This window comes from Enhydra lutris, unplaced genomic scaffold (genome assembly GCF_002288905.1).
Source record: "Enhydra lutris kenyoni isolate GAN:26980312 unplaced genomic scaffold, ASM228890v2 scaffoldscaffold127, whole genome shotgun sequence".
NCBI lineage: Eukaryota > Metazoa > Chordata > Mammalia > Carnivora > Mustelidae > Enhydra > Enhydra lutris.
In genome coordinates this window covers 186132-213952 of record NW_019154211.1, presented here as the reverse complement: position 1 = coordinate 213952, position 27821 = coordinate 186132, and the positions used below count along the sequence as shown (strand labels likewise).

The following is a 27821-nucleotide window of genomic DNA, read 5'->3' as shown; positions in this document are numbered from 1 at the left end:
TTTGAACCTACGGATGCATCCAGACTGAAAGTGAAGGGATGGAGAAGCATGTTTCATGCCAATGTCCTCAAAAGAAGGCTGGGGTAGCGATTCTCATATCAGATAAATTAAATTTTAAAGTAAATACTGTAGTCAGAGATGCAAAAGATACTCATACATCATTCTTAAAGAGTCCATCCACCAAGAAGATCTAAAAATTTTAAATATTTATGCCCCCTATATGGGAGCAGCCAACTATAATTAGCAATAATCGTGCCTCGGATAAACCTCATTGGCTACGATACTGCCACTGCACAATGTCAACTACATAAGACAACTGTTAAACAAGATGAAGAGTCATATTGATATGAATACATTAATAGTAGGAGATCTTAACACACCACTCTCAGTAATGGACAAATCATCCAAGCAGAAAATCAATAAAGAAACAAGAGCATTAAAGGACACATTGGACCAGATTGACCTCATTGATATATACAGAACATGCCACCTTAATACAATAAAATACTCATTCTTCTCAAGAGCACATAGAACTTTCTCCAGAATAAACCACATACAGGGTCAAAAATCTGGACTCAACCAATACCAAAAGATTGAGATTATTCCATTTATATTCTCAGACCACAGTGCCTTGAAACTGGAACTCATCCACAAGAAAAATTTGGAAGAAAATCAAACACCTGGAAGCTAAAGACCACCTTGCTTAAGAATGCTTGGATCAACCAGGAGATCAAAGAAGAACTAAAACAATTGGTGGAAACCAATGAGAATGAAGACACTTCGGTCCAAAACCTGTGAGATACAGCCAAGGTGGTCCTAAGGGGGAAAGTACATAGCTATCCAAGCCTCACTGAAAAAAAAAAAATAAATAAATAAATAAAATTAATAAACCAAAAACCAAAACAAAACAAAAAAATAAAAAATCTAGAATAGCTTTGTGCAGTGGCAGTATCATAGCCAATGAGGTTTATCAGAGGCACGATTATTGCTAATTGAAAAATCTAGAATACACCAGCTGTCTTTACACCTTAAAGAACTGGAGAATCAACAAGTTAAGCCAATGCCACATACAAGAAGGGAAATAATCAAGATTAGAGCAGAGATCAATGAAATAGAAACCAGAGATATATTAGAATGCATCAATGAAACTAGAAACTGGTTTTTTGAAAGAATCAATAAGATTAATAAACCACTAGCCAATCTAATCCAAAAGAAAAGAGAGAAGACTCAAATGAATAAAATTATTAATGAAAAGGGAGAGCTCACAACTGACAACAAGGAAATAGAAACCATCATCCGAAATTATTGTCAACAGTTATATGCCAGTAGGTTATGCAACCTAGATGAAATGAATGCATTCCTGGAAGCCTATTACCTTCCAAAACTACATCAGGAAGAAATTGACAACCTGAATATACAAATATCTAGTGACGAGATAGAAACACTGATCAAAAATCTCCCCAAAACAAGAGCCCAGGACCTGCGGATTCTCTGAGTAATTCCACCAAACTTTCAAAGAAGAAATAAAACCTATTCTCCTGAAGAGATTTCAAAAAATTGAAGCAGAAGGAAAATTTCCAGACTGCTTTTATGAAGCCAGCATTACCCTGATCCCCAAAACAGACAAAGACCACACCAAAAAGGATATTTTCAGACCAGTATCCCGATCAATATGAATGCTAAGATTCTCAACAAGATCTTAGCTAATAGGATTCAACAGTACATTAAAAAGATTATCCACCATGACCAGGTGCAATTTATCCATGGGATGCAGGGGTGGTTCAACATTCACAAATCAATCAATGTGATAGAACAAATCAATAAGAAAAGAGAGAAAAACCACATGGTCTTCTCAATTGAACAGAAAAAGCATTTGACAAAATCCAGCATACATTCCTCATTAAAACACTTCAAAGTATAGGGATAGAGGAAACATTCCTCAACTTCATCAAATCTATCTATGAAAAACCCACAGCAAATATCATCCTCAATGGGGAAAAGCTGACAGCCTTCCCTTTGAGATCAGGAACACGATAAGGATGCCCACTCTCACCACTCTTGTTCAGCATAGTATTAGAGTCCTAGTACAGCAATCAGACAACAAAGAGAAATAAAAGGTATTCAAATTGGCAATGAAGAAGTCAAACTCTCTCTCTTTGCAGATGACATGATACTTTATATAGAAAACCCTACAGACTCCACTGCCAAACTCCTAGAACTCATACACCAATTCAATAATGTGGCCGCATACAATGTCAGTGTACAGAAATCAGTTGTTTTCTTATATACTAACAATGGAAATACAGAAAGGGACATCAGGGAATAGATTCCATTTACTATAGCACCAAGAACCATAAGATACCTAGGAATAAACCTAACCAAAGGGGTAAAGGATCTGTACTCGAGGAACTACAGAACACCCACAAAAGAAATTGAAGAAGACACAAAAAGATGGAATACCATTCCATGTTCATGGATCAGAAGAATAAACATTGTTAAAATATGTACATTGCCAAACCTGGCGATTCACAGACCTGTACCCCTGGGGATAAAAATATATGTTTATAAAAAATAAAATTTAATTAAAAAAATAAAAATAAAATATCTACATTGCCTAAGCAATCTAAATTTCAATGCCATTCTAATCAAAATTCCAGCAGCATTTTTCAAAGAACTGGAGCAAACAATCATAAAGTCTGTATGGAACCAAAGGAGACCCTGAATTGTTAAGGAAATGTTGAAAAAGAAAAAGAAAACTGGGGGCATCATGTTACCTGATTTCAAGCATCTCTACAAAGCTGTGATCACCAGGACAGCATGGTACTGGCACACAGACAGACACAGGGACCAGTGGAACAGAGTAGAGAGCCCAGATAAGGACTCTCAACTTTATGGTCAGCTAATCTTCGACAAAGCAGAAAAAAAATTGACAGTGAAAAAACGACAGTCTCTTCAATAAATGATGCTGGGAAAATTGGACAACTATGTGTAGATGAATTAAACTCGACCATTCTATTACACCTTACACAAAGATACACTCGAAGTGGTTAAACGACCTCATCATGAGACAGGAATCCATCACAATCCTAGAGGAGAACATAGGCAGTAACCTCTTTGACATCAGCCAGAGCAACTTCTTTCAAGATATGTCTCCAAAGGGAAGGGAAACAAAAGCAAAAATGAACTTTTGGGATTTCATCAAGGTCAAAAGCTTCTGCACAGCAAAGGAAACAGTCAACAAAACAAAGAGGTAACCCACGGAATGGGAGAAGATATTCACAAATGACAGTACAGACAAAGGGTTGATATCCAAGATCTATAGAGAACTCCTCAAACTCAACACACACAAAACAGATAATCATGTCAAAAAATGGACAGAAGATATGAACAGACACTTCTCCAATGAAGACATACAAATGGCTCACAGACACATGGAAAGATGTTCATCATCATTATCCATCAGGGAGATTCAAATCAAAACCACATTAAAATACCACCTTCCACCAGTTAGAATGGTCAAAATTAGCAAGACAGGAAACAACATGTGTTGGAGGGGATGTGGAAAAGGGGAACCCTCTTACACTGTTGGTTGGAATGCAAGTTGGTGCAGCCTATTTTGAAAACAGTGTGGAGATTTTTAAGAAATTAAAACTAGACCTTCCCTATGACCCTGCAATTTCACTACTGGGTATTTACCACAAGGATACTGATGTAGTGAAGGAAGGGCCATCTGTACCCGACTTTTCATAGCAGCAATGGCCACAATCGCCAAACTGTGGAAGGAACCAAGATGGTCTTCAATGGACGGATGGATAAGGAAGATGTGGTCCATATACACTATGGAGTATTATGCCTCCATCAGAAAGGATGAATACCCAACTTCTGTATCAACATGGATGGGACTGGAAGAGATTATGCTGCATGAAATAAGTCAAGCAGAGAAAGTCAATTATCATATGGTTTCGCTTATTTGTGGAGTATAAGGAATAGCACAGAGGACATGGGGGGATGGAGAGGAAAAGAAAGTTGAGGGAAATTGAAAGGGGAGACGAACCATGACAGACTGTGGACTCTGAGAAACATACTGAGGGTTTTGCAAGGAAGGATGGTGGGAGGATAGGTGAGCATGGTGGTGGGTATTATGGAGGGCACGTATTGCATGGAGCATGGGTGTGATGCATAAACAGTGAATCTTGGAAAACTGAAAAAAATTAAAATTGAGAACTTTGAAAAAAATTTAAAAAATATATAAAATATAGAGAGAGTAGAAAATGAGAAAGAAGGCAAGTAAAGAGTGGATGTAACTTTCATTTTGGACAAAATAACATGCTTCAGTTGTTCCTGGGTGAATTTTGATCTGTATGTTAGAGGACACTAAATCTCAAAATCACAAGGAAACTAAAAGATGGATATATAAGAAAGTAAAACTGAATAGAATGAACAACTTGCTAAAATAAAGCATAGACCAGTTAAAAAAATACAGGTTTGTAAAAATAAATGTTAAAAATGGCCTATGAAAAAATGAGATGGTATAATAGACATCTTGTTGAACATAGCCAATTTTCATAGAATCCACATATATATTCTTACATCTCAGGTTGATTTCATGTGTGTTCAAAATAGTTTTATAGGGCGCCTGGGTGGCTCAGTTGGTTAAGCTGCTGCCTTCAGCTCAGGTCATGATCCCAGGGTCCTGGGATTGAGTCCCGCATCGGGCTCCTTGCTCAGTGGGGAGCCTGCTTCTCTCTCTGCCTCTGCCTGTCACTCTGCCTGCTTGTGCTCTCCCTCTCTCTCTCTCTGACAAATAAATAAATAAAATCTTTTAAAAAATAGTTTTATAGATATGCAGCTAAACTCAAGGGGCCTGCTTAAACTGGGTCCCCTACACTTCCGCCATCTTGCCTCAATCTGCCTGTTCCTGATTGATTTTTGGACTATATGTTAGAAGACACTAAGTCTGAAAACATTAAAGAAATCAAAACTCATTTTCTATATAAATTAAATAGAGGAAACAATGGGATTATGTGGGGCATAAATCTATAAAATAAAGATTTGAAATTTAGAAACTAAAGTTAGGAAGTAAGACTCTATTTGAGTATATTTGGGACTGGACCCCCACCACCACCTCAGAAAATCCCCCAGGTCAATCCATATCCACTACTACGTGTACCAAAATCCACAGACTTGAGTTATTGATGCCCACTGCAACTCTCTGGGGAAAGTTCCAGGGACCCATGAGTGTCTCCATGCTTTCTGACTTTGTAATTGTTAGCGGCTCTGGGCTCGTGAGTGCACCCACTTCTGCACCTCCCGGGTTATGCTGGATGCTGATGCAGTGTCCTCTCAGATGTCACATCATTCTAAGAGCTGTTGCCCAGTTGTGGATGTAGCCACTTTGTGCACCAAGCCATGGGCTCACACATGCAACCTCTTGCATGGCTCCCAGATAAAGGCCAGGTGCCTCTCCAGTGTCCTTACATGGGCCATACCGCCCTGAGAGCTATTGCCCTGTTTTGGTCACAAATCATTTTATATCTCCCCTGGGATGTTAAGGAGCCCATAACTTCTAGTTCTTTTCAGGGTGGTCAGGCACAGAGCAGTCTCCCAACTGGCCTGACTTGTGGTTTATGGTGACTGGAGCTGAGAGTCCCTTTTGAGCTTGCTGGCTGTAACCTGTCTTCCTGTGTCACTGCTTGGGCAGTCTATCAGTTCAGGCTTCCCCATTCCCTCTGATTTTCTGTGATCTGAGATCCCAGTGATCCACCCAGAATTCTGTCCTATTCATCCCCTGTGCTCTTTTCAGTAAGGGATGTCTCTCGCTGGAGCAGATTTCAAAGGTCCTGATTTTTTTGCTCTGATGTGAATATCATTTTCCAGTGGCTGGCTTATGGAGACTCCCTCCAATTTCCATTTATCTTCCAGTATTTCCCCCAAAGATTTATGTTTCTGCACCTCCTACTTCACAAAAAGAACTCATTTTGTTGCTTGTAGAAATCCGGATAATTGTTTTTACATCTGAGTTAGAATTTGTGTGTGTTCAGAATGGTTTGATGGGCATCCAGCTTAATTCAAGGAACCAGCTGAAATGAGGTCCCTACTCAGCTGCCTTCTTGCTCCTCTACTCCTGAAATAAAGACTCTGAATGACAGACTGGATCAGATTGATTTCTTTTCTTTTTTTATGTTTTAAGAATTTTTTATTTAAATTCAATTCAGTTAACACATAGTGCATTATTGGTTTCAGAGGTAGAATTTAGTGATTCATCAGTTGCATATAACACCGAGTGCTCATTCCATCAAGTGCCCTCCTTAATGCCCATGAGGCAGTTATCCCATCACCCCTCCCCAGCCACCTCTAGTTTGAACACAAAATTTTGAGTATAATTTCAGGGTTTGGATTGGGAAACGTTCCTCCCAGAATTCTAGCTTTAATTATTTATTTTTTCAAAGCATTATCTCCTTAAATTCCGTTTTAAAATTATGTTCAGTTAGCCACCATATAGTACATCACTAGTTTTTGATGTAGTGTTCAACAATTCATTACTTGCGTGTAACATTCAGTGTTCACCCATCATGTGTCCTTATTGCCCATCATCGAGTTTCCTCATCTGACCCCTCCTACCCTTCCAAAACTCTATTTGTTCCACAGAGGAATATATTGATTTCTGATATCATTTATTTCAGGATTTCTCTTTTCCTTTTGATAAATCTAAGCATAGGTTTCTCAATTTTATTTTATTTTTTCCCTAAAAACTAGACCTTGCTTTTTTGTTCTATTCTGTGTTTGTTTTTTGTTTTGTTTTGTTTTGTTTTTATATCATTTATTACTGTTCTAATCTTTACTATTTCCTTCCTTCTTCTGTATTTAGGCTTTAGTCATCATACCTTCTCTAGCTCCTTCAGGTGTAATGTTAGAGTGTTTCTTTCAGATTTTTCTTGCTTCTTGAGGTCTTCCTCTATGTTGCATATTTTTCTATTAAGACTACTTTTGCTTCAGAGAAATTAGGGGAAAGTGAAAAAGGTTTCATACTCCTGTGTGTGTGTGTGTGTGTGTGTGTGTGTGTGTGTTTATGCATGTGTGTGTGTGTAATGTCCAGACTACACATCACACCTGGAGGGGGCTCCACTGCTTTCCCACGTTGTCACTAACATTGAGGCTGTGAGCATTGTTTAAGACAGTGACGCCCCAACCAAGACTTTTTCTTCCTTTTCTGTGGATTTTTGATGCCTCTGGAGGTCTCCTGTCTGGCATGCACTTTATGCTGCTTCTAGCGAGTTTGCACGTTGAGCAGGGTGGACCTGTGATGCACAGTGAGGGAAGCTGGGAGTCCTGTAAAGGCTCACTTGATAAGCTCCAGTTTATTGTGATTCATTGTTATTTAGGGACAGCAATAAACAACGTGAGTGACTCTGTATTTTGTGCATTTTAGTATAATTGTTTTCCCAGTAGAACAAATTTTCAAAGTCAGAGAGTGAAGAGTTAAGCACAGAATCATGTGTGCAGAGGACGTCCCTGAGGGAAAGTGTTCTCTGGATAAGAATCCCTAGATCCTGACAGGAAACCTGCCCATAACCTTCATCTGCATCCGCTCTTGGGGCTTAAAGACAGAATTGGTGAGTAGTGTGGTCCAGATCCCCTCCTACAGTGAGGTTTGTGTCTGAGCTCACACTGAGGACCCCTCACTGTGTCTCTTGCACAGTAATACAGGGCCATGTCCTCGGCTTTCAGGCTGTTCATCTGCAGATACAGCTTGTTCTTGTCATTGTCTCTGGAGATGGTGAATCGGCCCTTAACAGAGTCCGCATAGTATGTGCTTCCACCACTGCTAATATATGAGACCCACTGCAGCCCCTTCCCTGGAGCCTGGCGGACCCAGTCCATGTTGTAGCTGCTGAAGTTGAATCCAGAGGCTGCACAGAAGAGTCTCAGGGACACCCCTCCCCCAGGCTTCACCAGGTCTCCCCCAGAATCCACCAGCTGCACCTCACCCTGAACACCTGCAGAGAAGACATCCTGGTCAGGAAACTGTCACACATTCATGGTTTCTTTAACTCATATCCACTCACATCCTCAACATCTCTTGTTCACCATGAATTACCTTTTAAAAGAGCAACAAGAAAAACCCAGCCAAGCACAAACTTCATAGTGAGTTGTCTGTGTCCTGTCCTGAGTACTGATTGGAATACCTGGGAATCCTGGTGCTGGGGCTCCTCTCCCAGCTGCGGTCAGGTTTGGGCTGTTTTTAATCCTCAGATGGAGGGCCCTATTTGCATATTCTCTGACTACATATTCAGCTTGGGATCTATGTGACCTTAGAGGGCAATGGCCAGAAGACATCTGACTGCCTTTGTTTTGGTTGTTTTGACCACTTTAGAAAAAAAATGATTTTCATTATATAACTTTCCAGAGTATATACTCGGACATGTGCTACTTTCTTTTTACATATTCACACAAATGTTTTGAGATTGATTTCATGTAATGCCATAATGAATTATAAACCAACACCAAGAATTTTAGAGGGTTTTGTGAAGTGTCCAAGAGCACACACAAGGTGAGAGTGATCCCCAGATCCCCAGTATGTGGCCCTGTGCTCATCCCCACAGGACACACTGTCCCCTGAACAGCCTGGAGGACAGAGTTGGCAGGATGGTGAGGAATATGGAACCCATCCTGTAATGCAGACAGGATGATTTTACTTCCTCTCTATGTTGCCCTGAATTATAGAGAGCATTGGGTTTGTGTAGGTGCATTTTCTAACATTTCAATACCTATCTGTTCCTCCCAAGTTATCTCTGGGGTTATTTGTAAGAATATTGGTGAGTGTGCTTGACATGGAATAAACAGCATATAGGTGGAGTGTGTGATAGGATTAACATGGGTGTCAGAATCAACATTGTCCAGAATGAACAAATCAACCCTCCATAAAACCTCCTGTATTTTCTCTGGAATTCCTCCTCCTTCTTCCCTTCTTCTCCCTGTTGACATGTAACTATGGGCTTTTCTCATGTTATTTAGACTAGTTTTAATTTGAAGAATTTATATTGTATGTAATTTTATTGTAGGACTTTTTTTTTTCTTTTTGCTCTGCACAAATCCTTGAAAATTCAACCATGCTGCTGTGTGTAGCAAGAACCATTTATTTTACCATTTATTTGACAACTGGAAAAGTGGAAGAGAGTAGAGACCCCAGATAAAGACTCTCAACTTTCTGGTAAGCTAATCTTCAACAAAGCAAGAAAAAATAGACAGTGGAAAAATGACAGTCTCTTCAATAAATGGTGTTGGGAAAATTGGACAGCTATGTGCAGAAGAATGAAACTCGACCATTCTCTTACACCATACACAAAGATAAACTCGAAATGGATAAAAGAACTCCTTGTGAGACAGGAATCCATCAAAGTCCTAGAGGAGAACATAGGCGGTAACCTCTCTGACATCAGCCACAGCAACTTATTTCAAGACAATCTCCAAAGGCAAAGGAAAGAAAAGAAAAAGTGAATTTTGGGACTTCATCAGAATCCAAAGCTTCTGCACAGCAAAGGAAACAGTCAACAAAACAAAGAGGCAACCCACAGAATGGGAGAAGATATATGCAAATAACGCTACAGATAATGGGCTGATATCTAAGATCTAGAAAGAACTCAAACTCAATACTCAAGAAAACAGATAATCACGTCAAAAATGGGCAGAAGACATGAACAGATACTTCTCCAAAGAAGACATACTAATAGCCAAGAGACACATGAAAATGTTGGGGGAATTCATATCAAAACCACATGGAGATACCACCTTATACCAGTTAGAATGGCAAAAATTAACAAAACAGTAAACAACGTGTGTTGGAGAAGCTGTGGAGAAAGGGGAACCCTCCTACACTGTGGGTGGGAATGCAAGTTGGTGCAGCCACTTTGGAAAACAGTGTGGAGATTCCTTAAGAAATTTAAAATAGAGCTTCCATATGACCCTGCAATTGCACTACTGGGTATTTACATCAAAGAATCAGATGTAGTGAAAAGAAGGGCCATCTGTAACCCAAGGTTCATAGTAGCAATGACCATGGTCTCCAAAATGTGGAAAGAGCCAAGATGCCCTTCAATGGACGAATGGATAAGGAAGATGTGGTCCATATACACTATGGAGTATTATGCCTCCATCAGAAAGGATGAATACCCAACTTTTGTATCAACATGGATGGGACTGGAAGAGATTATGCTGAGTGAAGTAAGTCAAGCAGAGAAAGTCAATGATCATATGGTTTCACTTATTTGTGGAGCATAAGAAATAACACGGAGGACATGGGAAGACGGAGAGGAGAAGGGTGTTGAGGAAAATTTTAGGGGGAGACGAGCCATGAGAGACTGTGGACTCTGAAAATCAATCTGAAGGTTTTGAAGGGGCAAGAGGTGAGAGTTTGGGTGAGCCTGGTTGTGCATATCATGGAGGGCATGTATTGCATGGAACACTGAGTGTGGTACATAAACAATGAATTCTGGTAAGCTGAAAAGAAATTGGAAAAGTAAAAAAAAAATTTAAAAAGTTATAATCACTGGACAAGTTCTATAATAAGAATGCAATAAAGTTTGGAATGTTGTGATTAAAAAACACAATGATATATTACCTTATACAAGTTAGAAAGACTAAAATTAACAAGACAGGGAACAATAAATGTTGGAGAGGATGTGGAGAAAGATGAACCCTCTTATGCTCTTGGTGGGAATGCATGTTGATACAGCCACTTGGGAAAACAGTGTCTGGATGCCTCAAAAAGTTAAAAATAGAACTGCCCTATGACTCAGCAATTGTTCTACTGGGTATTTACCCCAAAGATACAGATGTAGTGAACAAAGGGGCACATGCACCCCAATATTCATGGGATTAATATTCACTTTGGTGAAACTGTGGAAGGAGCTGAGATGTCCTTCCACATAAGAATGGATAAAGAAGATGTGGTCTATATAATCACTGGAATATGACTCAGCCATCAGAAAGGATGAATACCTACCATTTCATCGACTTGGATGGAACTGCATGGTGTTATGTCAAGTAGAATAAGTCAAGCAGAGAAAGATAATTATCCTATGGTTTCACTTCTATGTGGAACATAAGGAATAGTGAGGAGGACCACAGAGAAAGTCAATTATCATACGGTTTTACTTACTTGTGGAGCATAAGGAATAACATAGAGGACATTAAGAGATTAAAGGAAAACTGAATTGTGGTAAATTTGGGGGATATAAAGCATGAGGACTGTGGACTCCGAGAAAGAAACTGAGGGTTTGGGAGTGGAGGGGTTGGAGGGATGGGTGAGCCTAGTGGTGGGTATTAAGGAGGACACGTATTGCATGGAGCACTGGGTGTGGTACATAAACAGTGTATCTTGGAACACTGAAAAATGAAAAAAAAAATCAAGGAGGGAGACAAACCATGAGAGACTCTGGATTCTAGGAAACAGACAAGGGTTACAGAAGTGAGGGTGGTGGGGGTTGGGTAGCCAGGTGATGGGAATTAAGGAGGGAAGGTGATGTGATGAGCACTGGGTGTTATATACAACTAATGAATCTTTGAACACTTCACCAAAAACTAATGATATACTATATGCTGGCTAAGTAAATATTAAAAGATAATATAGACATTTTTCACGTTTTTAAAATTTTTTTCAGTGTTCCAGAATTCATTGTTTATGCACCAAGGAAATAGGGCTTTGACTGACACACTGGGCCACATAGAGTCCTTTATTATTTATTTGGGCCCTTTCTCTTTTATTTTGGTAAATTTAAGTGGAGGATTCTCAGGTGTATTGTGTTTTTTCCCCCAAAGTATCACGTGACGTGATGAACACAGGGTTTTATACCGAACAGATGGAGCATTAAATATTATATCAAAACTCAATGATGTACTATACCTTGGCTAACTGAGTTAGAAAAAAAATGTGCAGATCCTGGTTTCTTTGTTTTGTTCTGTGTTTCTCAGTTTATATATAATCTCTTTCTGCTCTAATCTTGCTATTTCATTCCTTCTGCTATATTTAGTATTCAGTTGTTCTTTCTCTAGGAGCTTTAGGTGTAATGTTAGGTTGTTTATTTGAGATTTTTCTTGCTTCTTGAGGTCTTCCTGTATGCTGTGTATTTCTGTCTTAGGACCACTTTTGCTGCAGAGAAAATACAGGATGGTGATAGAGGTTTTCTACTCTTTCCTTAAACTTTATTTTATTTTTTTTCAGTGGAGGTTTTATACTCGTGTGTGTGTGTGTGTGTGTGTGTGTGTGTGTGTGTGTATGTGTGTGATCTTCTGGCTTCGCTGGAGGTTCTTGTGATCCACAGTGAGTGCCACTGAGATTCTTATAAAGGTTTTGTTGACCTGCATCAGGATATTTGTAATTTATTGGTATTTAAGGACAAGAGGAAACTAATGTAACTGACTCTTTTTTTTTTTTGCATGTTTGCATATTTTTCTTCTTGTTACACCTAAGTTTCTAAGTCTCAGAGTGAATATACAAGCACATAATAATGTCAAGGAGGCTCCCTTGGGGAAACTGCACTATGGAGAGGAAACCCCAGACCCTAACAGGAAATATGCCATAGACTCCATCTGCACCTGCTCCTGGTATTAAGGACAGAATTGGTGATTAATGTACACCCTCTGCTGCTCTGTTATTCTTGTAGTTTGAGGTTTGTGTCTGGGCTTAAACTGATGTCCCCTCACTGTGTCTCTCGCACAGTAGTACACAGCTGTGTCCTCGGCTCTAAGGCTGTTCATCTGCAGATACAGCGTGTTCTTGCTGTTGTCTCTGGAGATGGTGAATCGGCCCTTCACAGAGTCTGCATAGTATGTGCTACTTCCACCAGTATTAATCAATGCAACCCACTGCAGCCCCTTCCCTGGAGCCTGGCGGACCCAGCTCATCCAGTAGCTACTGAAGGTGAATCCAGAGGCTGCACAGGAGATTCTCAGGGAACCCCCAGGCTTCACCAGGTCTCCCCCAGACTCCACCAGCTGCACCTCACACAGGACACCTACAGACACAAGACATCCTAGTCAGGAATCTGTCACACACCCATGGTTTCTCTTACTCATATCCACTCACATCCTCAATATCTCTTGTTTTCCATAAATTACCTTTTAAAAAGGCAACAAGAAAAACCCAGCCTAGCACGAATTCCATGGTGAGTTCTCTGTGTTCTGTCCTGATCAGTGAATGTGGACACCTGGAAATCCCTGGGCTGGGGTTCCTATCCCAGCTGCATTGTCCGGGCTGGGCTGTTTTATTCAGTGGAGGGAAGACCCTATTTGCATGTCCTCTGAGTATATAGTTAGCTCCAGACATAGGTTCAATTCTTTGCAAGTTAAAAACAAAGATTGTATTTTTTGTAGATCACTTTGTTTAGACAGCACTTTGACAGTATCTAGTATTCTTTTTTGTTAGTTAGTTTGTTTGTTTGTTTGGTTGGTTGGTTTTTTGTTTGTTTAAGTAATGCATTTATCGGCTCCTGGGCAGCTCAGTGGGTTCAAGCCTCTGCCTGTGGCTCAGGTCAAGATCCTGTGGTCCTGGGAATGAGCCCTCCATTGGTCTCTCTGCTCAGCCAGATGCCTGCTTTCCCCCCCTCGCCTGCCTCTCTGCCTACTTGTGATCTCTGTCTGTCAAATAATAAACAAAATATTTAAAAATTGCATTTATTGGTAGGAAATGTTGATAAGGACATCAATATTATAAATTCCCATTCAGAGTTAATAATCCTATCAGAGTCAAGTGGAAATATACCTTTAATATATGAATGGATAAACTTTGCCAAAAGTACTAGGATTATCAGATTCCAATCTTTCTGTTGTGTTCCATTGTCCTGTGTGTCTGTATTTATGCCAGTACCATACTGTTTTGATGACAACAGCTTTGTAATCTAGCTTTAAATTGGAGTGTGGTAACTTCGGGTGGCTTAGTCGCCTGTTTGCTTTCTTTCTTTCTTAAAATTTTATTTATTTATTTTTAAATTTATTTTCAGTGTTCCCGAATTCATTGTTTATACACCACACCCAGTGTTCCATGCAATACGTGCCATCCATAATACCCACCACCAGGCTCACCCAACCCCCACTCCCCTCCCCTCCAAAACCTTCGGTTTGTTTTTCAGAGTCCATAGTCTCTCATGCTTTATCTCACCCTCCAATTTCCCCCAACTCTCCTCTCCTCTCCATCTCCCCATGTCCTCCGTGTTTTTCCTTATGCTCCACAAATAAGCAAAACCATATGATAATTGACTCTCTCCGATTGACTTATTTCACTCAGCAGTATTCTAAGGTATGAAGAGAATTTTTTTCTTTTTTTTTTCTATCACAGCATTTTTCAAATTATTGTGTTATGTTAGTGACCATGCAGTACATCATTAGTTTTTTACCACCATATAATTTTTCCTGCTTTGTCAAGGTTATTTCACCATAAAGTTGAGGGTCCATTCTGGACTCTCTACTCTGTCCCATTGGTGTATGCATCATTTATGTGCCCGTACAATGCTGTATTGGTGATCACAGCTTTGTAATAAAACTTGAAATCAGGTAACGTGATGTCCCCAGTTTTGTTTTGCTTTATTTATTTTTTTCAACATTTCCTTAGAAATTCGGGGTCTTTTCTGGTTTCATACATATTTTAGTAGTGTTTGTTCCAGCCAAAAAAGATGAAAAAGCATTCCATGCTAATGGATTAGAAGATTAAACATTGTTAAAATATCTATACTGCCCAGAGCAATCTATACTTTCAGTGCCATCCCTATCAAAATTCAAGTGGCATTTTTCAAAACAAGGACTTTGAATGACACACTAGATCAGGCTGATTTCTTTTTTATTTATTTTTTATTACCATATAATGTATTATTAGCCCCAGGGGTCCAGGTCTGTGAATCATCAGACTTACACACTTCTCAGCACTCACTATAGCAATACTCTCACCAATGTAACCCAAACACCTCTGATTTCTTATTTTACATTTTAAATTTTTTTACTTAAGTCAGTTCAGTTAACACACAGTGCATTACCAGTTTCAGAGGTAAAATTTAGTGATTCATCAGTTGCATATAACACCGAGTGCTCATTCCATCAAGTGCCCTCCTTAATGCCCATCAGACAGTTACCCCATCCCACAGCTCAGCCACCCCTCGTTTGAACATAAAATTTTGAGTATAATTTCAGGATTTGGACTGGAGAAGATTCTTCCTAGAATTTTAGATTTATTTATTTATATATTCTCACAGTATTATCTGCTTTAATTCCTTTTAAAATTACTTTCAGTTAGCCACCATTATTTTAGATGCAGTATTCAACAATTCTTTATTTGTATGTAACACCCAGTGTTCACCCAATGCATGTCCTTATTGCCCATCCCCAAGTTGACCCACCCCTTGACCTCCATCCCTCCAAAATCCTGTTTGTTCCCCAGCGAAATATATTGATTTCTGATGTTATTTTCTGGGGGTTTTATTTTATTTTTGATAAATCCTGGCAGAGTTTTCTCAATTTTATTTTTTTTCCAAAGAAACAGACCTTGTTTCTTTTAATCTGGTCTGTTTAATTTTTTTTTTAATTTTTATATCATTTATTTATGCTCTAGTCTCTAGTATTTCCTTCCTTTTGCTGTATTTAGGCTTTAGTCATTGTAATTTCTCTAGCTCCTTCAGGTATAAAGTTAGTTGTTCTCCTTTGCTTTTTTTAAAGATTATTTATTTATTTATTTATTTGACAGAGAGAGAAATCACAAGTAGGCAGGCAGAGAGAGAGGAGGGGAAACAGGATCCCAGCTGAGCAGAGAGCCTGATGTGGGGCTCAATTCCAGGACCCTAAGATCATGACCTGAGCCAAAGGATGAAACTTAACCCTCTGAGCCACCCAGGTGCAACACGTTAGGTGGTGTCTTTCAGATTTTTCTTTCTTCTTGAGGTCTTCCTGTATGCTGTGTGTTTCTGTCTTAGGACCACATTTGCTGCAGAAAAATTAGGGAAAATGATGAAGGTTTTATACTCTGATGTGAGTGGGTGTGTTTGTGTGTGTGCTGTGTGTGTGTGTGTGTGAGTGTGTGTAATGTTCAGAATCCACATCCTTAACACACCTGCTGTAGGTTTCACTGCTTTCCCATGTTGTCTCTAATATTGATGCTGTGAACTTTGTTTAAGATAGTGACACCCTCTGCCCCCAACAAGCCCCTTTCTTCTTTTGCTTTAGACTGTTGATGCCTCTGTGGCCTCATGTCCAGCATGCACTTCATGCTCCTTCTATCAAGTGTACATGTTGATCTGGGTGGACTGTGCTGCCTACTGTGTGCCTCTGGGATTCCTGTAAAGTTGATAAGAATCAGGATATTTGTGATTCATTGGTATTTAAGGACGGGAATAAACAATGTGAGTGGCACTGTATTTTGTGCATTTTAGTATAATTATTTTCCCACTAGAACAAATTTTTGAAGTCAGAGAGTGAAGAGGTAAGCACAGAATCATGTGTGCTGAGAGAGTCCCTGAGGGAAACTGTTCTATGGGGAGGAATCCCCAGACCCTGACAGGAAACCTCCCAATAACTTGCATCTGAATCTACTCCTATCTTAAAGACAGAATTGGTGATTAGTGTGCACCTCCTGGTGGTCCAGATCCCTCCTACAGTGAGGTTTGTGTCTGGGCTCACACTGCAGTCTCCTCACTGTGTCTGTTGCACAGTAATCCAGGGCTGTGTCCTGGGCTCTGAAGCTGTTCATCTGCAGATAGAGCACGTTCTTGCCGTTGCCTCTGGAAATGGTGAATCAGCCCTTCACAGAGTCTATATAGTATGTGCTACTTCCATCATAGCTAATCCATACGACCCACTGCAGCCCCTTCTCTGGAGCCTGGTGGACCTATTTCATGCGGTAGCTACTTAAGGTTAATCCAGAGGCTGCACATGAGAGTCTCAGGGACCCCTGAGGCTTCAGGGGGTCCCCCAGATTCCACAAGCTGCACCTCACACTGGACACCTGCAGACACAAGACGTCCTGGTCAGGAAACTGCCACACGTCCATGGTTTCTCTAAGGCATATCTACTCACCTCCTCAACGTCTCTTTCTCACCATGAATTACCTTTTAAAAGAGAAACAAGAAAAACCCAGCCAAGCGTAAACTCCATAGTGAATTGTCCATGTTCTGTCTTGATTACTGATTGGACCACCTGGAAATACTGGGCTGAGGTTCCTCTCCCAGGTGCAGAGTCAGGACTGGGCTGTTTTAATCAGCAGAGGGAAGGCCATATTAGCATGTTCTCTGAGTATATAACACATTTTCCAGGTAGCATCCTCAAGATGGCAGTGATCTACAGCAGTTGTGTGGGTCCTGGGGGAGTTTGGTCACCATGATATCTTTGAGGAAATCGCATTCTATTATTTTGTGATTTTGCTGGAGAAACTACATAGCACCCATTATCTTCATTTTTTCACATATGCACCCCATTATTGTGATGTAGGTACCAAGTTTACCACTATTTTACAGGTGAATATGTACACACTGCAGCACAGATTGCTTGTGTGAATGTCCAGGTGCACACAGCAGGTGAAATTAAGCCCCAGAGTCTTGAGTCTCTGCTTCTCACCATGTGACTTATTTGTTCCCTTTAACCCTCTGCAGGACAGAGCTGGACATGAGATATGCAGGCTTCGTGAATTTCCAGAAGTCCCATTAGACTGATGTGTGGAGACCATGTGATTCTGTCACAGAAACCTGGAGACACTGAGAAGCCTTGACAGAGACTCACAGAGCTGCTGAAGACACTGTGAGTTATCGACAACCACAAGGGGCATTTACACCTCATCTCTCGGTACACATCAAAAGAAAACTTCAATAAAGATAAAAGAATGGAATTATTAGTTAAGCAATTAATGTCAGAACACCTGAGATCAGAAAGCACGCTGTTAAAGACAATTCTTCATCTCTGAAATGGAGGTCATTGTACTTCTACACTCATATTTATTGCCATGATGCTATCAATTATATTCACCCCAATGCTTCACCCTTGGCAAGTGTGGTAATTGCCATTTTGATGGTTTATTCAAAAAATGGATGACTCTTCTGAATTTCCACAGATTTACAAACTGTTTACTGTGTCCTGTCTGGGATAAGTTAACAGAGTACTTAGCTGGAAACCCTTGAGAAGAGACCAGTCCCTATCCACCTCTTGTCCTGGATCATAAGCTCTGTGGTTCTTGAGTCAGAGGGATTCTGAGTGCACCCTGATGGTCCCGTTGCACCAGCAGGTGTCACAGACCCTTGCAGAGTTACAAGCACTCCTCTTCTCTTTTACCCATTTATCCAACGTATGAGGAGTTACCCACTCAGCATAACCATTACAGATTGTCCTGTTGAAAGGATATGTCCTCACACTTACTTTCTATAATTGAGATTCACACTCTGCTCCTTGGCTACAATATCCTGTTCTATTTATTATATTCAGAGGTGAGCAGGAATCTTGAATCAAGTCCCTACGATCTTTCAGATGCCCTCAAACCGCTGAGGTATTTCCCTCCCCAGGATATATTTTAATAGGTTCTATTGCATGGCAAATGTCTCCTCTCTGAGTAATGTGAGGGTCAACTACTTGTCCTGGGAGTAGTAGTCCTAGAAACCATGTCTCTATATGTTTCCAACTATATTTGATGTGAATCACTAATGAAACTGCCATAGATCTGATAATTGTGTTCAGTAGATATTGGATTTTTGTCATTCTGACAGATATGAGGTGACATCTTTCCATGGTTTTGATTTGTGCTTTCCCAATGATGACTGATGTTGAGTGTCTTTTCATGTATCTGATATCCTTCTGGATGTCTTCCTTCAATAAATGTTTATTCCTTTCTTCTGCCCATTTCTTAAATGCATTATTTGCATGTTGAGTGTGGTAAAGTCTTTATAGATTATGGATATTAAACGTTATCAGATATGTCTTTGCAATTATCTTCTCCCATTTAAGACTCATATGTGTAATTTGTGAAGGAAAACAGATGAACATAAGAGAAGTGGGAAAAGAAAAAAGAGGGAGGGAAACAACCACAAGTGACTCTTAGTAATAGAGTATGAACCGCAGGTTGATGGAGGGATACGAGTGAGGACTGGGGAGAAGGATCATGAGCATGAAAGAAGGCACTAGTTTTGATGAACACTAAGTGTCATATGTAAGTGATGAATCACTGAATTAGTCCCATGGGTCACAGTCTCAGGGGTCACAGGAGCTCCTGCTTTTACTCCAGTGCTGCTAAAACTGCAAGCAATATTAGTCCAGAGAGCTAGCTTCCAAGGCTGCCTTTGCCATGACTGTCTGGGCAAGACCCACATTCTATGGCTACAGCTTTCCAAATCTAGTCTTAAATACACTCAATATCAACAGTCATCCCAGACATCATTACTATAAAAATTATGTATTGATGCCACCTCTGCTGTAAACACAATGATAATTAAAGGGTACTGGGTCCCAAGATAACATTTCTTTTAGTTTCTGCACTGAGTTCCTTGAATTCACATGAACAACTACTGGCACAGCAGAGGCACACCTAGAGACCTTTGATCCTGATGGTCTCTGGTGATGGGCTTTGTCTGCCAAGACGTCTGCAAAGCTTGTAAGTGCAGCCTAGGTCCTCGATGCACAGACACCAACACGAGGCACCTACTCTGTTGTCTGCAGATACAATTCCAATGCTTGGAGGGACCTTTCTTTTCCTGAGAAATCCACCTCATACAGGAGCCTGTTAACTCTGGGAGGAGGGAATTGCTTTAAAGTAAAGTGCAACACAGAGATAGTCACTATTCATGCATTGAATTAATCATATTCAAATACTTTGAAGGAAATGGAGTGAATGACCTGGAGATTATTAGGATCTAAACATTACAGGTCTAATAAGAGATTTCAGGGACTATGTACATATTCCCAAAAGTCTTGTGACAATAAGATAAATATTAATTTAGATGAATAGACATCAAATAGAGGACAGATGACTAGAGAACAGATATATGATAGACGGATACTTAGATAAGCTTATATCATTTTAAAAATCACTAGAGAGGAATTGATCATTATGAACACATAGGATGCAAATATCTATAATTGGCAATATTTTAAACACCATATGTTCCTACTTAAAATATATTTTAATGCCACCTATGGCATATTCCAAGTAAGCACTTATATTTTTATTTATTTTCCGATTAATATAGCCTCCACATAGGTTAGTGATACCTCCTTGTAGATATTGGTTGATTTAATTTTCCTAAGGGTCTGGTCAGATCTCTCCTTATAACAGCTAATAGAACATGCTTTCAACCTAAGTCATTATATAGATAAATTCAATGCACAAAATTCAGTTACTTTCTTATACACTAAGAATGTAACTGTAGAAAGAGAAATTGGGAATCGATTCCACTTACAATAGCACCAAAAAACAAAAGATACCATGAAATAATCCTAAAGATGGAAATCCAAAAAGATGGAAAAATATTTCATGCTCAGGGATCTGAAGAATAAACATTGTTAAAACGTCTCTGCTGCCCACAGGAATCTACAATTTCAATGCCATCCCAACCAAAATAGGACCAGCATTTTTCAAAGTGCTGGAACAAAGAATCTTAAAAGTGGTATGGAACCAGAAGAGACCCCAAATTACCAAGGAAATGTTGAAAAAGAAAAACAAAGATAAGCACATCATGTTGCCTGATTTCAACCTATATTACAAAGCTGTAATCACCAAGACAGCATGGTACTGGTACAAAACAGACACATAGACCAATGGAGCAGAGCAGAGAGCCAGATATGGACCCTCAACTCTATGGTCAAGTAATCTTTGACAAAGCAGAAAAAAATATCCAAAGGAAAAAAGAAAGCCATGCTGGGAAAATTGAACAGCAAAGGACAGAAGAATCGAACTCGACGATTCTCTTAATCCATACACAAAGGTTAATTGAAATGGATAAAAGACCTCAACGTGAGGCAGGAATCCATCAGACTCATAGAGGAAAACATAGATAGTAATCTCTTTGACATCGGCAACAGCAACTTCTTTCAAGATATATCTCCAAAGGCAAAGGAAACAAAAGCAAAAATGAACTTTTGGGACTTCATCATGATCAAAAGCTTCTGCACAGCAAAGGAAACAGTCAACAAGCAAAGAGGCAACCCACGGAATGGGAGAAGATATTTGCAAATGACAGTATAGACAAAAGGCTGATATCCAGGATCTATAAAGAACTGTTCAAATTCAACACACACAAAACAGATAATCATGTCCAAAAATGGGCAGAAGACATGAACAGACACTTCTCCAATGAAGACATACAAATGGTTAACAGGACACATGAAAAAATGTTCATCCTCACTAGTTATCAGGGACATTCACATCAAAACTGCATTGAGCCCACAGCCGCCAAACTGTGGAAAGAACCAAGATGCTCTTCAATGAAGGAATTGATGAGGAAGATGTGGTCCATATACACTATGGAGTATTATGCCTCCATCACAAAGGATGAATACGCAACTTTTGTATCAGCATGGATGGGACTGGAGGAGATTATGCTGAGTGAAATAAGTCAAGCTGAGAGAGTCAATGATCATATGGTTTCACTTATTTGTGGAGCATAACAAATAGCATGGAGGACAAGAGGAGTTAGAGAGGAGAAGGGAGTTGGGGGAAATTGGAAGCGGAGGTGAACCATGAGAGACTATGGACTCTGAAAAACAATCTGAGGGTTTTGAAGTGGTGGGGTGTGGGAGGTTGGGGGAACCAGGCGGTGGGTATTAGAGAGGGCACAGATTGCATGGAGCACTGGATGTGGTGCAAAACCAATGAATACTGTTATGCTGAAAAAAAAAAAAAAAAAAAAACCCACAGTGAGATACCACTTCACACCAGTCAGAATGGCTAAAATTAACAAGTCAGGAAATGATAGCTGCTGGCGAGGATGCGGAGAAAGGGGAACCCTCCTTCACTGTTGGGGGGAATGCAAGCTGGTGCAGCCACTTTGGAAAACAACATGGAAGTTCCTCAAAAAGTTGAAAATAGAGCTATGACCCAGTAATTGCACTACTGGTGCATTTACCCTATAGATGCAAATGTAGTGATCCTATGACCCAGCAATTGTACTACTGGTGTATTTACCCTAAAGATGCAAATGTAGTGATCTGAAGGGGCACGTGCACTCGAATGTTTATAGCAGCAATGTCAACAATAGCCAAACTATGGAAAGAACCTAGATGTCCATCAACAGATGAATGGATAAAGAAGGTGTGATAAATACACACACACATACACACACACACACACGCATGCACATATATATATGGGAATACTATGCAGCCATCAAAAGAAATGAAACCTTGCAATTTGTGATGACATGGATGGAACTAGAGGGTATTATGCTTAGTGAAATAAGTCAATCAGAGACAGACAACTGTTGTATGATCTCGCTGATATGGGGAAGTGGAGATGTCATGTGTGGAGTTTGGGGGATTGGAAAAGAATAAATGAAACAAGATGGGATTGGGAGGGAGACAAAGCACAAGAGACTCTTAATCTCACAAAACAAACTGAGGGTTGCTGGCGGGAAGGGGATTGGGAGAGGGTGGTGGAGTTATGGACATTGGGGAGGGTATGTGCTATGGTGAGTGCTGTGAAGAGTGTAAACCTCACGATTCACAGACCTGTACCTTTGGGGATAAAGATGCATTATATGTTTATTTAAAAAATAAAAAAAATAATAATAATAAAAAAAGAAAAAAGGTAATTCCTGGTAAACAATAGACGTTGAGGATGTGAGTGGATATGAGTGAAAGAAACAGTGGGTGTATGACAGTTTCCTGACCAAGATGTCTTGTGTCTGTAGGTGTCCAGGGTGAGGTGCAGCTGGTGGAGTCTGTGGGAGACCTCGTGAAGCCTGGGGGGTCCCTGAGACACTCCTGTGCAGCCTCTGGATTCACCTTCAGTAGTTATGGCATGAGCTAGGTCTGCCAGGCTCCAGGGAAGGGGCTGCAGTGGGTCACACGTATTAGTAGTGATGGAAGTAACACGTACAACTCTGGCTCAATACTAGGATGTGTTCAAAGACCCATTTAGAAAAGGCTTGCATCAAAATCTGAGAGGAGAACACAGATAGTAACCTCTTAGATCCTCAACTGCAGCAACATCTTGCAAGATGGGTCTCTAAAAGCAAGGGAAACAACCAAAAAGGAACTTTTGGGACTACACCAAGATTAAAATCTTCTGCAATGCAAAGGGAACAGTCAACCAAACTAAAAGGTAACCTCTGGAATTGGAGAAGATATTTGCAAATGACACTACAGACAAGGGGTTGATATCTAAGATCAATAAAGAACTTACCAGACTCAACACCCAAAAAACAAATAATCCAGTCAGGAAATGGGCAGAAGGCATGAGTAGACACTTCTCCAGAGAGACATACAAATGGCCAACAGACATATGAAAAAATGCTCCACATCCCTTGTCACCATGGAAATATAAATCAAAACCACAATGAGATATTAACTTATATGAGTTAGAAAGGCTAAAATTAATAATACATGGAACAACAAATGATGGAGAAGATGTGGAGAAAGGGGAACCCTCTTATGCTGTTGGTGGGAATGCAAGGTCATACAACAACTTTGGAAAACAGTGTGTAGGTTCCTCAAAAACTTAAAATAGTACTGCCCTATGATTCAGCAATTGCACTATTGGGTATTTACCCCAAAGATACAGATGTAGTTAAAAGGGGGGGGCATATGAACCCCAATATCATAGCATTAATTTCACTATAGTGAAACTGTGGAAGCTGCTGAGGTGTCCTTCCACATATGAATGGATAAAGAGGATGTGGTCCATATATACAATGGAATATTACTCAGCCATCAGAAAGGATGAATACCTACCATTTCATCAACTTGGATGGAACCTGAGGGTATTATGTCAAGTAGAATAAGTCAAGCAGAGAAATATAGTTATCCTATGGTTTCACTTCTATGTGGAACATAAGGAGTAGTGAGGAGGACCACAGAGAAATTCAATTATCATACGGTTTTACTTACTTGTGGAGCATAAGGAATAACATAGCGCATTAGGAGAGGGAAAGGAAAAGTGAGTTGGGGGAAATTGGAGGGGGATATGAAACATGAAAGACTGTGGACTATGAGAAACAAAATGAGGGCTTTGGAGTGGAGGGGGGTGGAGGGATGGGTGAGCCTGGTGGTGGGTATCAAGGAGGACACGTATTGCATGGAGCACTGGGTTTGGTGCATAACAGTGAATCTTGGAACACTGAAAAATAAAATTAAATTTAAAAAAAGGAAATCAGAGAGGGAGACAAACCATGAGAGATTCTGGATTCTGGGAAGCAAGGATTACAGAAGGGAAGGTGGTGGGGATTGGGGTAGCCAGGTGATGGCTATTAAGGAGGGCAAGTGATGGGATGAGCACTGGGTGTTATACACAACTAATGTATCTTTGAACACTACATCAAAAACTAATGATGTAATATATGTTGGCTAATTGAACGTTTAAAAAGAACATAGACTTTTTTTCAGGTTTTTTTAAAATTTTGTTTTAGTGTTCCAGAATTCATTGTTCATGCACCAAGGAAATAAGGGCTTTGAATGACACACTGGACCAGATAGATTTCTTTATTATTTTGGGGGCCCTTTCTCTTTTATTTTGATCAATTTAAGTAGAGGATTCTCAGGTGTATTGTGTTTTTTCCCCAAAAGTATTATGGGACATGATGAGCACATGGTTTTATACTGAACAGATGGAGCAGTGAATATTACATCACAAATCAATGGTGTACTATACCTTGGCTAATTTAATAAAAAAAAAAGAATCATACCTGGTTTCTTTGATCCATTCTGTGTTCCTTAGTTTCTATATAATCTCTTTCTGCTCTAATCTTGCAATTTCCTTCCTTCTGCTATATTTAGGATTCAGTTGTTGCTCATTCTCTAGCATCTTTAGGTGTAATGTTTAGGTGTAATGTTGTTTATTTGAGATTCTTCTTGCTTCTTGAGGTGCTCCTGTATGGGGTGTATTTTTGTCTTAGGGCCACCTTTGCTGCAGAGAAATGACAGGATGGTGATAGAGGTTTTCTATTCTTTTCCTATATTTAATTTTATTTTTTCAGTGGAGGTTTTATACTCGTGTGTGTGTGTGTGTGTGTGTGTGTGTGTGTGTGTGTGTGTGATATCTTCTGGCTCCACTGGAGGTTCTTGTGATCCACAGTGAGTGCCACTGAGATTCTTATAAAGGTTTTGTTGACCTGCATCAGGATACTTGTAATTGATTGGTATTCAAGGACAAGAGGAAACTAATGTAACGGACTCCTTTTATTTTTTTGCATGTTAATATATATTTTCTCCTGTTACACCTAAGTTTCTAAGTCAGATAGTGAGTAGGTAAGCACAGAATAATGTCAAGGAGGCTCCCTTGGGAAAACTGCTCTATGGAGAGGAAAGCACAGACCCTGACAGGAAACCTGCCATAACCTCCATCTGCACCTGCTCCTGGGATTAAAGACAGAATTGGTGAGGAGTGTGCACCCTCTGCTGGTCTGATACCATTGTAGTTTGAGGTTTGTGTCTGGGCTCACACTGAGGGCCCCTCACTGTGTTTCTCGCACAATAATACACGGCCGTGTCTTTGGCTCTCAGGCTGTTCATCTACAGATACATCATGTTCTTGCCATTGTCTCTGGAGATGGTGAATCGGCCCTTCACAGAGTATGTGCTTCCAACACTGTTAATATATGCGACCCACTGCAGCCCCATCCCTGGAGCCTGGCGGACACAGTTCATTTCATTGTTACTGATGGTGAATCCAGAAGCTGCACAGGAGAGTCTCAGAGACCCCCCAGGCTTCACCAAGTCTCCCCCAGACTCCACCAGCTGCACCTCACACAGGACACCTGCAGACACAAGACATCCTAGTCAGGAATCTGTCACACACCCATGGTTTATCTAACTCATATCCACTCACATACACAATGTCCCTTGTTCTCTGTAAATTACCTTTTAAAAGAGCAACAAGGAAAACCCAGCCAAGCACAAATTCCATGGTGAGTTCACTGTGTTCTGTCCTGCTCAGTGAATGTGGACACTTGGAAATCCCAGGACTGGGGCTCCTCTCCCAGCTGCATGGTCTGGGCTGGGCTGTTTTGTTTAGTGGAGGGAAGACCCTATTTGCATGTCCTCTGAGTTTATATTTAGCTCCAGACATAGATTCAATTCTTTACAAGTTAAAAACAAAGATTGCATTGTTTGTAGATCACTTTTTTTTAGATGGCACTTTGACAATATGTAGTATTCTTTTTTTTCCCCCTGCTTTTAGGTTTTATTTTTTTTATTAATCATTTTTTATTTATTTTCAGAATAACAGATTTCATTGTTTTTGTACCACACCCAGTGCTCCATGCAATCCGTGCCCTCTCTAATACCCACCACTGTAGTATTCTTTTTTTGTTTGCTTGTTTAAAAATGCATTTATTGGGTTCCTGAGTGTCTCAGTGGGTTAAAGACTCTGCCTGTGACTCAGGTCATGATCCTGGGGTATTGAGATTGATCCCCCCCATCAGACTTTCTGTTAAGCCAGGATCCTGATTTCCCCCACCCTGCCTACCTCTCTGCTTACTTGTTATCCCAGTCTGTCAAATAAATGAAATCTTTTAAAAATGCATTTATTGGTAGGAAACGTTGGAACAGGACATCAATATTATAAATTCCCATTCAGAGTTAATAATTCTATCAGAGCCAAGTTTAAATATACCTTTAATATAGGAAAGAATAAACTTTGCAAAAGTGCTAGGATTATCAGTTTCCCAGGTCTGTTGTGTTCCATTGTCCTGTGTGTCTGTTTTTATGCCAGTATCATACAGTTTTGATAACAACAGCTTTGTAATCTAGCTTGAAATTGGAGTGTGGTGACTTCAGGTGGTTTAGTTGCCTGTTTACTTTCTTTCTTTCTTTAAAAAAATATTTATTTATTTAAATTTCTTTTAAGTGTACCCGAATTCATTGTTTGTGCAACACACCCAGCTCTCCATGCAATACATTTCCTCCATAATGCCCACCACCAGGCTCACCCAACCTCCCACATTCCTTCCTTCCAAAACCCTCAGTTACTTCCTCTGAGTCCACAGTCTCTCGTGGTTCATCTCCCCCTCCAATTTCCTCCAACTCCCTTCTCCTCTCCATCTCCCCATGTCCTCTGTTATTCCTTATGCTCCACAAATAAGCAAAACCTTATGATAATTGACTTTCTCTGCTTGACTTACTTCATTCAGCAGTATTCTAATGTGTGAAGATAATTTTTTTCTTTTTTTCTATTACAGCATTTTATTTTATTTTTTTTTTAAGATTTTTATTTATTTGACAGAGCACAAGTAGGCAGAGAGGCAGGCAGAGAGAGAGAGGAGGAAGAGGCAGGCTCCCTGCCGAGCAGAGAGCCCGACGCGAGGCTCAATCCCAGGACCCTGGGATCATGACCTGAGCCGAAGGCAGAGGCTTTAATTACTGAGCCACCCAGGCGCCCCCATATTACAGCATTTTAAAAAATTATTTTCTTATGTTAGTCACCATGCAGTACATCATTAGTTTGGTTTTTGTTTGTTTGTTTGTTTGTTTGCACTGTACACTTTTTGCTGCTTTGTCACAGATTATATGACCATTGAGTTGAGGGTCCATATCTGGGCTCTCTACTCTGTTCCACTGGTCTATGTGTCTGTTCTTGTGCCAGTACCATGCTGTCTTGGTGATCACAGCTTTGTAGTAAAGCTTGAAATCAGGTAACGTGATGCTCCCAGTTTTGT

General features: G+C 40.1%; 3 gene segments (V, D, J or C); all 3 read right to left on the bottom strand.

The window, feature by feature from the left end:
• Positions 1 to 1181: 1181 nt before the first annotated feature.
• LOC111139945 lies at positions 1182 to 8206 on the bottom strand. The segment is given in 3 exon segments: positions 1182 to 1226; positions 7684 to 7997; positions 8099 to 8206. Coding segments are annotated over 3 exon segments (405 nt in total).
• A 4266-nt stretch (positions 8207 to 12472) lies between these two features.
• Positions 12473 to 13226, bottom strand: LOC111139944. The segment is given in 3 exon segments: positions 12473 to 12609; positions 12699 to 13013; positions 13117 to 13226. Coding segments are annotated over 3 exon segments (498 nt in total).
• A 12411-nt stretch (positions 13227 to 25637) lies between these two features.
• Positions 25638 to 26071, bottom strand: LOC111139942. The segment is given in 2 exon segments: positions 25638 to 25922; positions 26026 to 26071. Coding segments are annotated over 2 exon segments (291 nt in total).
• Positions 26072 to 27821: the final 1750 nt, after the last annotated feature.